This window comes from Rattus rattus, chromosome 5 (assembly GCF_011064425.1).
Source record: "Rattus rattus isolate New Zealand chromosome 5, Rrattus_CSIRO_v1, whole genome shotgun sequence".
Taxonomy (NCBI): Eukaryota; Metazoa; Chordata; class Mammalia; order Rodentia; family Muridae; genus Rattus; species Rattus rattus.
Window position 1 is genome coordinate 107517153 of NC_046158.1, and position 12820 is coordinate 107529972.

General features: G+C 47.2%; 1 protein-coding gene across 1 annotated transcript in view; it reads left to right on the forward strand.

The window, feature by feature from the left end:
* Positions 1-476: 476 nt before the first annotated feature.
* The window catches only part of Mertk (MER proto-oncogene, tyrosine kinase), a 74491-nt gene continuing 62147 nt past the window's right edge, over positions 477-12820 (forward strand). The window contains exons 1-3 of the mRNA XM_032902600.1: positions 477-1033; positions 8115-8215; positions 9751-9924. Of these exons, the coding sequence (XP_032758491.1) occupies positions 477-1033; positions 8115-8215; positions 9751-9924 (832 nt within the window). The remainder of the gene's footprint in view (positions 1034-8114; positions 8216-9750; positions 9925-12820) is intronic.

Here is a 12820-nt window from a genome sequence, read left to right on the forward strand (position 1 = left end):
CCACCACACCAGGCCAGAATTTTCTTAAGTATTCTTTAGAACAGTGGTTCGCAGCCTTCTTAATGCCGTGACCATTTGGTACAGTTCCTCATATTGTGATGACTCCCAACCATAAAATGTTCTCATTGCTACTTCATAACTGTGGTTATTCTGCTACTGTTATGAATCATAATGTAAATATTTTTGGAAATAGAGCTGCCAAAGTGGAGGAGACCTACAGGTTGAGAAGCACCCGGGTACACAAATTGTTAACTGAGGATAGTCGTCAGATGTGCGTATCTGTCAGGAAGTTCTCCCCCCCTCTTTTCTCCTTGTTAAGGTGCTAGGAACTGAACTGGGGGACTTGTGTGTGTGAGGCAGTGTTCTACCACTGAGCTACATCCCAGCTCTTGATTCTTTTGGGACAGATTTTCACTGCGTAACTCGGGTTGGTCTTGAGCTCTCGACCCTCCTGCCTCAGCCTCACAGATGCTTGGATGACAAGCTACGCCTTTGCATCCAACTTCGTGTTTATCTTCTCTGAGGCCATGGAGGATGCTCTGCTTCACCGACTGGTGTGGCGTCAGCATCTGAAGTTTTTCTCCATCATCTTAAAGGCTAAAACTCTACTATTTTGCTTCGCAGGCACTGCTGAAAAGGGGGAAGAAGCCAAGTCAGACCAGCCATTTTCAGGGCCTTTACCAGGGAGCCTACCAGCTGACCATAGGCCATTCTTCGCCCCTCACTCCAGTGGGGACCAGCTGTCACCATCCCAGACTGGAAGATCACATCCAGCACACACAGCCACTCCCCAGATGACCTCTGCAGCATCAAACCTCCTGCCTCCTGTTGCGTTTAAAAACACAATTGGACGCATAATACTTTCGGAACATAAAAGTGTCAAATTTAATTGTTCGATCAACATTCCTAACATGTACCAAGAAACAGCTGGCATTTCGTGGTGGAAAGATGGAAAGGAACTGCTTGGGGCGCACCATTCAATCACACAGTTTTATCCTGATGAGGAAGGGGTATCAATAATTGCATTGTTCAGGTATGTGTCCTTCTTTTCTAAATGCCATCGTGCTAATACCCCCTCCAAAGCAGAATCCCCAAGGAAAGAGCACCCTGGCTTTGTATATATGATTGTTCGTCAAGCAATCTTGATCCTTTTAGAGTGTAGATACATAGTTGACCTGGCTGTGTTGTTGATTTCTTTTAAATGAGCTTGCTTTGTGGTAACTGTTGGCTAACACACGCTCTGAGGGTTTAGAGGGCTGCTCCCAACTCATCTAAGGTCAGTATTAAGTACACCTTAGATCCAATGGCTACCAGAGAGTGGGAAACAGCGTGTATGAAGGGGGTGTGTTCATGTTTGTGCCTGTGCATGTGTGCGTGCATGCATGCGTGCATGCGTGCGTGAGAGAGGGAGAGGGAGAGAGAGAGAGAGAGAACTTGGAACTTGTCTTCATTTTCAGTTCTGGGAATGGAACCCAGAGCCTTGAGCATGTGAAGCCTACATTCTACCTCTGAGCCATACCTCAACCAAAGAGAAAGGCTCTCCGACAGTCCAGGCTGACCCCGAACTTGCTAGATAGCTGAGGCTGGTCTTATTTTTTTTTTTTTTTTTTTTTCTTTTTTTTGGAGCTGGGGACTGAACCCAGAGCCTTGCGCTTGCTAGGCAAGTGCTCTACCACTGAGCTAAATCCCCAACCCTAGGCTGGTCTTGAATTCCTGATCCACCTACATGCTGAGGTTACAAGACTGGATTAAGAAAGTGCTTAGATTTTTTTGTTTTTAAATAATTTATTAATTTATTTTATATTATTTATGTTTGCCTGAATGTGTAGACATACACTGTGTATGTGCCTCGTGCCCTAAGAGGCTAAAGAAAGGTGTTAGATCCTCTGGAACTGGAGTTACAGACAGTTGTGAATCACCACGTGCATCCTGGAGCTGAACACCAGGTCTCTGCCCCAGCAGCATGTGCCTGCCCTTAACTGCTAAGTCATCTCTCCAGCCCCAGGAAAGTAGCTTTATAAAGGACCATGAAAAGAATGCCAGCTCCTGGAGAGATGGCTCAGTTGCTAAAGCGCTTGCCTTGTAAGCGTGGGGACCTGAGTTCAGTCCTCAGTGGGAGATAATGTATTCCGGTTCTGGAGAGACCGAAGACAGGTGGCTAACTTAGTCTGACCCACCAACCGACTTGGCCTACTTGGTACACACGCACGCCCACACTCCAGGCAGCATCAATGCCCTGTAGTGGTTATGGGAACTTTAAAACAGTATAGCTGTCCCAGTGCTCTGATTCACTCTGTCACCCGCCCTCTGCCTCTCACCATCTCCTGCCTTCTTTCTGCTGCAGCTCGTTTTAGGGAATGAGACAGGCTGTCAGCCACAGTCTCAATATTCCTTCCATTTTTTTTCAAAGGTAAGGCTGATGAGTTAGAGTAACTGCCATCAGCCAAGGCGGGACAAGCATCTGGGATATTCTATTCTTCCGAAAGTTGAGCCATCGTTTTCAGAGGTGGTAGACTGTGGGGTTTTCTCTTCTATCTCCTCACTTATTACCTGGCTTCTATTTTTATTAACATGCATTAGTCGTGCATATTAATGAGGTGCCTTGTAGTATGTGCATTACATAACTGATCGGATCAGGGTAATTAGTATTTCCTCTTCCTTACCATTTAGATCCCTTCTAGATCTTTGTAAGACATATACCAGATTGTCACTGCCGTGGAGCACTGAGATAGATTCCTTTCACCCAACTGCGGCTCCTGTGTGCAGCCTCTCTTCCTCCCACCTTACCCACTCCCCATCCTCTAACAATCAGAGTTCTGTATTCAGATTGACTTTTTTAAACCGGGGAGGGGGGGTTAATCTTTTATGTTTTTCATGTACGATTGAAGAACTGACTCCGTCCCTTGTTACCTAAAGCTCAGACTGAGGTGAGAACCGCTCAGAGTCCAAGCGGGGCCCCTTTTCCGACGCCTGCCCTGGAGTGGGGCACTCTTTGATCTGCACTGTTTTTTCACTTTCTCTGACCTGACCCTTGGCACGATCCCACGTGTGTCATTGCCTTTAGGTGAATCATTTGTGTTTCCTTTTCAGAAAGCCGCCTCACGGTTCCCACAGTCCACATGACTCTGCCCGGGATCTAGTTTGTCAGTGTTTCCACTAGCTGTGCTTTGCTTCTGGGCAAAGAGCAAACTTCTACGGGTCTCTTGGTTCATTTTATTCTGGCAAGGTCTGTGGAGCTGCCCTTCTCAGACAGTGGCTCTGATGGTATTTTTTCCTGCGTCTACTTCAGAAAGCAGATGTTTTACATAAACAAAGATTACGAAGAGAAAGGGGTGACATTCCATAAGCACCTATGGGGTGTTTAAAGAAACAAACAGTAGGGTTGCATAGGTCAGGTGCCACTCGAAGAGAGCGCAGCCCTGCTGTTACAGCCATCTGTGTGACTCTGGGTCAGCTGCCACAGCTCCCGGGCTTTCCACAGTGATGGGCTTGGTCCAACCATATGATGCCAGCCCCAAGGATGTCAAATGGTCCTTTAGGCCTGGGAGATGGCTCAACAGGTAAAGTACTTGGTGTAAGGACCTGAGTTTGATCCCCAGAACACACCATGTTTTAAAAGCTGAATGTGGTGGCATGCGCTGGATATTCCAGCCCTAGGGAGGCAGACCCGGGGCCTTCTCACCAGTCTCTGAGCAGGTTCTGCTGTTTTTGAGGTGGAGGTGCATAGACCCTGTGAGCCTAACTTCCCTATGCTTGGCCTTTCCTGGACCGAGGTTCTGTTGTCACTCCTTTATCTCACTGCTCTTGGTAACAGTTAAAATGGGATCCAGGGACTGGAGAGATGTTTCAGCAGTTAGGAGCACAGGCTCTTAACTCAGTTCAGTTCCCAGCACTGACATGGTGGCCTCACAGCCATCTGTTCACTCCAGTTCCAAGGGATCTGAGTCCCTGGTGCTCAGGGACACCAAGCATAAACAGGATACACAGACATACATGCTGCCAGACACATCATGATGATGATGATGATGATGATGATGATGATGATGATGATGATGATGATGATGATGATGATGATAATGATGGAGAGGAGGGGAAGGAGGAGGAGGAGGAGGAGGAGGAAGAGGAGGAGGAGGAAGAGGAGGAGGAGGAGAGGAATCAAACGGGACTTGACAGAGCATGCCTGTAATCTCAGCAGTTTGGAGGCTGAGGCAGGAGGATCTCACATGGGAGGTCTGTCTGGGCCACACAGCAAAGAAAACTTGTAGGAAGAAGAAAGGGAAGGGGAATAGAATCAAGTATAAGAAGAAATCTGGGAAACAACAGCACAGTTCCCTTAGCCAAAGGACCATGGGCAAAGTTATTGTTAACCACAGGACATGAGGGTCATGGACTTGATTCACAGTCACAAAACTGTCCACCCAGTGACTTTTTCACTTGGGTCTCCACTGCACACTCTTACAACAGGCAAGAGCAAGACTTCTCAGTGGGTCTTTGCACTGATTTATTAAATTGTATTTTTTTTTTTGCTTTTGTATTTGGTAAACTGTATATAAAATCAGTAACTACTTAAGCCGTGTGTGTGTGTGTGTGTGTATGTATATGTGTATGAGTGTGTATGTGTATGTGTGTGTGCATTGTGTTTGACTGTATGTATGTGTTTTTCTGTGCATGTGTGTGTGTGTATGTGTATGTATGTATGTGTGTGTGTGTGTGTGTGTGTGTGTGTGTGGTGGTGTATATGTATGTGGTGAGTGTGTGGAGTGTATTGGTGTGTGCATACGTGGTGTGTGTGTGGGTGTGAGGAAGTGTGTGTGTGTGCATGTGTGGGTGTGTGGGTGTGTGCATGTGTGGTGGGTGTGTGTGGTGTATTGGTGTGTGCCCTGTGTGTGGTGTGTGTGAGTGTGAGGGTGTATGCATGTGTGGTGTGTATGTGTGTGTGTGTATGTGTGTGTGTGTGTGTGTGTGTGTGTGTGTGTGTGTGTGTGTGTGTGTGTGTATAAAGGTCAATGGTAATAAGAACATTTACCTTGACTGTGTGACCTTCCTATTCCCTGAAATGTGCCCCTCCCCCACAGTAACAATTATCTACCTTCCCTGTCCAAGCGTTTGACAGCTCTAAGCTTCTCCTTTGTGCAGAGTCATACAGTACCTATGCCTCTTTGTATTTCTTTGAAGAAGACTTGAGAGTTTAACTGCTCCTCAGGAGACATTTCCCTGTAGGCCAGCCCAGCATTGGCATACAGAGGGATGGAGATGCCGGCTGCTAGTGAACTGTCCTGGGGCCAGCCCAGCCACCACTTCCCCGGAGTGTGGGCTTCCTCAGTGCCAGCCCTGCAGCTCTGGCCAGGTGGTTCCTGTCTAGACACTGCAGCTCAGTCTGGATCACCTCATTCAGACTTCTTGGTCCAGACGTTTGTATTTCAAAGGCTGATGGGATTCTCATACCTTGGGTGAGGAGTGATGCTAGAGCCAGAACCCAGGGTCAGAGGCTGTGCTGCTAGTGTTCTGCATCAGGACTGCATTGACCAGACCCATAGTATTTTTTAAAGCACCATGAACAATTATAAATTTAAGAATTAAAATATATTATGTAAATTAACACCCACGAAATGCATCAAGAAGTAAAGTTAACAAAGTATGTGCTACTTAGACCTAAATAATGAATACACTAAGCCATAACTGGGAAAAAGTAATGATTAATAAAGCTACATATATAATGTAGTAAGTTATACATAATTATTACATATATATTCATTGGCACATATGAAGTATTTTGTAATTGACTGATTATCTGGAAAAGCATTAAATGTAGACAGTGTTTCATATGGCTTCATCAAATTTACCATAGGAAATAATAAAAACAAAAAGCATAGGGGAGAGATGGCTCAGTGGGTAAGGGTGCTTGCCACCAAGTCCTACGATCTGAGTTTGATCCCTGGAACCTACACGGTTAAAGGAGAAGATCCTTCAACTCCCCAAAGTTGTTCTCTGATTCCCACTCATGCACTGTAGCATGCATGCATGCACATGCATGCATACACACAAACACACACACACACACACACACACACACACACACACACACACCACATGTACTTGGACACAAAATAAATACATAAAAATGGAAGGAAACATTTCAATGCATTTCAGCTGCTTAAAACATTTCCCCTCCATCCCTGCCCCTAGCCCCTCCTTGTGGGGAACTGAGGTTACCCATCCTTATGGGGGCTGAGGTTACCCGTCCTTAGGCATCTTTTCAGAGCTCTCAGCCCATGTGCAATCAATACTGTGCATGCTTGCGTGTGTGCCCATCCCCGTGATGGTGTGCCAATGCAGTGTTTATTCATAGCAGTGGTAAGAATCAATACCCAGGGTCTGTATTTTTGTGGGTGTGGAAGTTATGTGTCTAGGTGAATCACTATATACTGTGCTATGGGTATGTTCTATCTTGTTTGTTTGTTTGTTTGTTTGTTTCCCATGCCTTTTCCTTTCTTTCCTGCATGCTTCATTTTAACTCTGAAAGGAAGCCCTGTCTCTACTTCTGCTCATGTCATGAAACTGCCAGGACTGTGCCTCACAGTCCCTGTCCCTGATTTTTGTCCTTGTTCCCAGCTCAGTCCTGGGGATTGAACTCAGGTCCCCAGGTTTGACAGACAATCACTTTTACCCTCTGAGCCATTTTGCCTGAAGCTTTTATGTATGCTGTATAACCTGCTGCTTGTAAACACATTGCAAAGGTGGAAAGGAGGCAGTAGTAGCCAAAGTTGCTTTTTGTTTTGTGACAAGATCTCAAAGTGTATCCCATGCTGACCTCACACCCACAGTCCTCCTGCCTTAGCCTCCTGAGGGCTGAGATCACAGGCACACAGCCCTGTGCCAGATGGGTCAGATATTTTCCAAGTGTTCCAGCTGGAACGTAAGCTAAGCAAGGCTAAGATGACTAATAACAAACCAAGACAAATTTCTATGTGCCAGCACTGGCCTGACCATGCCAGGAGAAAGGAAAGAGGAGACAGTCATGTGTCCCTTGTCTGTGTCTCCCTCCCTGACCACCACCACCTGAGCACAGAATTAGCACAGTGATGTTGGCCAGCCAGAGTGATGGTTTAGGTGGGGCTGGAGAGGCTCTGGTTAAAAGGACCGAGTTTGGTTCCCATCACTCATGCTAGGCAACACACAACTGCCTGTAACTCTAGCTCCATGGCATTGGAGGCCTCTTATGGCATCTGTACACATGTGAGCAAACTGGGACCCCCCCCCACACACACACACACGCACACGCACAGAGTGGGAGGGAATAAATCTAAAACAAGAAAAGATGACTCAGGCACCAGAAATTTCCAAACCAGACAAGAGGTTACCAGCCCTCCATTTTCACAGTAGTTGTACTTTTAGGCAGTTAGGTGACTTAGAGACCATGCAAGGTAGAAGCAGGAACTAATTTCAGAAAATTATCTGGGATATAGAACGATTGTTCAGGACCTTGAAAACTATGGAATTCCATAATCCTAATGACTGCCAAAAACTCCCCAGACTTCCAAAAATGTCCTGAAAGGAGAAGAACCAAAGCCATAGTTTAGAGGTCACCGAGGACAGCAAGACACCTGATAGTATGTGTATTAGGGATTCAAAGAGATATGAAAGCAAGAGATGTGAGTGCAAGAGTGACGGGGTGTGTGTGTGTGTGTGTGTGTGTGTGTGTGTGTGTGTGTGCATGTGCGAGCGTACGCTGTCTCATGTAATAGAGAAAGAGAGAAAGGGTCAATGAATTCACACTATAATAAATACTAACAAATATGAAACCAGCCGGGTATTGGTTGGAGACCCTAGAAGGTTGACACTAACATTCCTCAGGGGACCTTGGTCTGCAGCTGATTAGAAAGATCCACGCATGTTGGGAAGGGCCATCTGCTTTACTAAAAGGTGGCCGAGTTAAATGTTCAGAGCGTCTGAAAAATATTCTTACAGCAGCTTGTAGGCCACCAAGCACCACAGCCTGGCCACGCTGACTCATAAAATTAACCACATGATAAGTGTGTTGAAGGATTTTCTGTTTCTATAATGGAGATTCAAAAGATAGTCACTGCAAATTTCTTCCTGTGTTTCCTTTGAAGCATAACCAGTGTGCAGCGCTCAGACAATGGGTCGTATATCTGTAAGATGAAGGTGAACGATAGAGAGATTGTGTCTGATCCCATATACGTGGAAGTCCAAGGTAAGCCCAAAGCCATATCCTGTTGCCCGAGAGCTGGGTAGAGGCTGCATCCCATGTCTCCTAGGTGACGCTCGGGGTTTGGTCTGCCTGTTTATAACTCCGTCAGCCCTATGGATCTGTCAGTGTTGGGATTTTACAACACAATCCTCTTTTAGACTTTAGGTGATGATGTAGTGATCGATTTGGCTCTAGGGGTGTGTGTGTGTGTGTGTGTGTGTGTGTGTGTGTGTGTGTACACCTTCTCCCTCCCACCCAGGCAATTGTGCATGCTAACTAAGCATGTGCTCCACTACGGGGCCTCTATTGCCTAAGTGTTGCTCCCCAACCATGAGGTGCCACCTTCCACAGCGTCCTTGGCAGCATCCTCATCTTATTACCTCACCTTCCACATCTCGTTCCCACCTAAAGGCTTTTCTAGTGCCTATTCCCTTGTGCACATGAACCTGATGCCCAGTACCACAGCAGAAGGCTTGAGAGAGTGAGAGAGGGAGAAGAAAGGGACAAAGGAGTCCGTCAGACTTACAGCAGGTAAGTGTGGAGGGGAAGAGACAGGACAACGGGCCTCAGATGGACATCATATGGACCTTTGCTTGGGCGCGTTCCAGACCAGACAGCCAATGCCAGGATTGTGTGAGGATCAGTCAACAGGAGGGCATCTCTACATTAATCTTGTAAAACACAGTATTTAGTAGACAGTTTCCTTGTTAGGATCCCAGGAAAATACACAAGTTGGGGAAAAGTCTGAATCCTGAAAGCTTTGGAACAGGAAAAAAAGAAACCTATTATCCTGTGTGGATTTGTGAGACACGAGTTTATAAAACCCGTGACTTAAGTGTTGAGGGTAGCCAGCTCTCCCTGGTACACTTTTGGGCATGTGGTTCAAGCAAGCATTCATTGCTTTCTTTGAAAATTCCCAAGCTTTTCTGTGGGCCAGATTTTGGGGTTTCCTTAGATCTTAGGACTGTAACTATAGAACTGCTGATTATGTCTTCAAGTGAGTGCTTGCTATAAACTCTTTAGTTTCACACAATCGTGTGTGTGTGTGTGTGTGTGTGTGTGTGTGTGTGTGTGTGTGTGTGTGTGTGTGTACTGGGGAAAGGGGATGGAGAAGAGGACACCGGATCCCCTCGAGTGGGAGTTACAGGTAGTTACAAGCTGCCTGATGTGGCTGCTGGGATGAACTTGGGTCCATTCATAATGCTAGCCACCTTTCCTGTGTCACTCTGCTTGTTTTGGTGAGAAATACTGCCAATCTGCCAACCAGTGCCAAGCCCTTGAGCAACAAACACCTGCTTTAAAGGCTGGCTATGGATTCCGTTCTGGCCAAAGCGCATGAATCACCGTGCACAGTGACTAGAAAAACTGTGTCCTAGAAAGCTGACTGGGGATGGACCGGGAGCCAGGAACCTCTGCCCTCTTTATTACTCTACTTGGAGGTGACAATTGGCTATTTCAGACCCGGGAAACCCCCGATCCCTGTCTTTAAAGGCTCTGCATCTGGTTAAAGCATGCTCCGCTCCACTCTCTCTCTGCAGGACTCCCTTACTTTACTAAGCAGCCTGAGAGCGTGAATGTCACCAGAAACACAGCCTTCAACCTCACCTGCCAGGCTGTGGGCCCCCCTGAGCCCGTCAACATCTTCTGGGTTCAAAATAGCAGCCGTGTTAATGAAAAACCAGAAAGGTCCCCGTCTGTCCTAACTGTCCCTGGTAAGTCTGAACGTTATGCGCATGCGTTGAATTCATTCATTTATTCATTCATTTCTTCCCCTCTAACTGTAAAGGTGACAAATCTTTGGTGATGATTGCTATACCCCAACAGTGGTCAAAAAGAAGGGCAGAAGGAGGTATGGGAACACTAGGGGAATAGGTGTATTGGAAGAGAGGTGGGATGTTCAGGTGCCCCCCTCGATAGAATCCAGCCCAGGCATCCAGAGCCCTGCTCACATCTCCGTGGCACTGTGGCCTGGCCTACCTGGCAGGAATCACCCTATGGAAACACTAAGGTAAAGACCTAATTGAGGTTGGATGCCAAGAGAGTGGATCGGTCGCAGAGCACTGTGACAGGAAGCTTGTGAGTCACTGTGGGATGGCTGGTGAATTGACATTCCATGGTCATCTTGATCTCCATCCAAACCAGAACGCCTTGGCTTTGCTCCTGCTCTTGGGCTGGCTCTTGTCAGCCCTGCCACTGAAGCTTCCGTTGTCGATGCCGCTCGAGCCAATGGGCTCCTCTTCTCTCCCCGGCTTGCCTTTCTGAGCTCTATCTGACGGTGTGGCCTCGCTCCACCCCTTCTTCCTTTCTCAGGCACTCAGCAATGATCGGGAGGGTCTGCGTGTGCCCGAGGCAGAGCTGGGCCAGAGAGCTCCGTGGCGGACTCTTTAAAAGGCACATGATCCTGGCTACCTTCCCTCTTCACTGCATCTTCTTTGTTGCTGGGCCGGTTCTGAACATCGGGTGCCCAGCTCGGTCCTGGCCCAGCTCCTTTTCCCTCCGAGTCACACCCTCCTGGCTGAGTTCCGCGGCCAGCTTCAATGCCGACTGTGGGATGGCTGCCTGGAACTTTATGTCTTGGGCCCCGCCCTCTCTACCCAGCTCCCAGCTCCTGTGCCCAGACAGCTCCTTAGCTTTTGCTACTTGGTGAGTGCGTATGCATTTTAAAGTGCAAGTCTGCGTTCCCCTCAACCTTCTGCCTCAGAATTCCACCCTCTCGCTAAATAATATCAAGGAAAGGACACTCTTCCCTTTCCTCATTTTTTTTTAAGCTGCAAGCGTCAGCAGTTTTGTGGATTCTGCTTCAATAGCACAGTCTGCCTCGATCCATCTCCGTGGTTCACATCCGCTCCTGCCAAAACCACTGCTCCCATCCTGTCCCTTCGTCTCTCCGGTCTCCTCAGCAGCAGCTCATGTCACCCACCTCATGAGACCCCTCGGTGGCTCCCCCTTGATCTAGACTGTCACCCAGAATCCTTCCTGGTCAGCCCTTCATGCTCCGGCCCCTGCCCTGCACCCAGTCCTCTACCTGTGCTCACTAAGCACTGTTTTCCACACAGAGTCCCTTCCATTTCTTCAGACACATCATGTGTCTTCCAGCTCAGGACTTTGAACACCCTCTCTGTCTGCTCACAGTGTCTTCCCAACCTGCCCTTCGTCCTGTGACGCATACATATATCACTTAGTACCTCTGCTTTCCTTTTGATGCCCAGTCAGATCGTGTGTGCAGCCTTCACCACCCTTATCAGAGTTTAACTTCATTCCACGTAAGAATGGAAGTGGTAACTAACATATATCTCCCTTCTGAACATGGTCTCTGAAACCCGGGGCTTTGTGCTTGGTGCCCCACTGCAAGTCACCTTAAGCAGGACCCCACTGATGATTTGAGCTGAGGCCACAGAAACAAGTGAATTCCAGCCCCGGGTGTTGTCAGGAGGCCCCTCTGTAACCCCTGATGGTAGGAGAGGTGATGCGGGGTTCTCTACCTTTGAGTTCCTCCAAGGAATAGATAATAGGAGAACTTGTGTGTTTAATCTCAATTTCAAATAATACCCTCTCTGTGAGATACTTGCTCCAAAGTCCATAAAAGAAAGACATTCCTATTATCATTATTATTTTGAGATATGGTCTTATGTAGCCCAGGCTGGCCTCAAACTTGCTGTATAGCCCAGGCTGACCCTGAACTCCTGACCGTCCACCTGAATTTACCTACGAAGTCAAGTGATGGGATTACAGCCTGGGCCATTGCAGCCAGCAATACTAAGATTAATAGTTTGAAAAGACAGATATATTTAATTCAGAATTCTTTTTACATTTGTGGGAGGTTTGGGTGTGCAGGTAGAGGTCAGAGGACAACTTGTAGGTTTTGTTTTCTTCTTCCTTCCACCATGTAAGTTTTAGGGACTGAGGTCAGGTCATCAGGCATAGCAGCGGGTGCCTTTATTTCCCAAGCCAGCTTGCTGGCCTCAACGTTTTGTTTCTTTAACTGAGAAAAATAGGGTAAGCATTCATCGTGGAGTGCGTGCTGTTTTGAGATGCTTATGTGTATTGTGGAATGGCTTTAGTAACTAACCTATGTACTCCCTCAAATATTCTGTTTTAATCTTCAATGTTATTGTCTCTGTGTGCATATGTCCACCTGCCACAGGGCATGTGGAGGTCAGAGGTGACTTGTGGAGGTCAGAGGTGACTTGTGGCGGTGTCAGGTCTCTCTCCCCACCTTCACATGACTTCCAGAGACTGAGGTCAGATTTACTCGGAAATGGATGACTTTACCCACTGCACCATCTCACCAGCCCCACAGTACTGGTTTTGCAGGGTTTGTTTTGGTTTGTGTGATGTGTCTTAAATCATCTGCTTTTAGGAGAGACAGATAAAGGGGGATAGAAGGGGAAAGTGCATGTATTTTAAAGTTTGAAAAGTCCATTCTTTTTCCAAAAAGGCCTTGCCAGTTTCTAGACTTTCTGATAACGCACAGAGGCACAGGCTATATACCATGTGCAAGCAACGTTGACAGATTTGTATTTATGCCGACCTACAAATAGACCTGGGTCTATTTGTGTGTGTGTGTGTGTGTGTGTGTGTGTGTGTGTGTGTGTGTGTGTGTGTGTG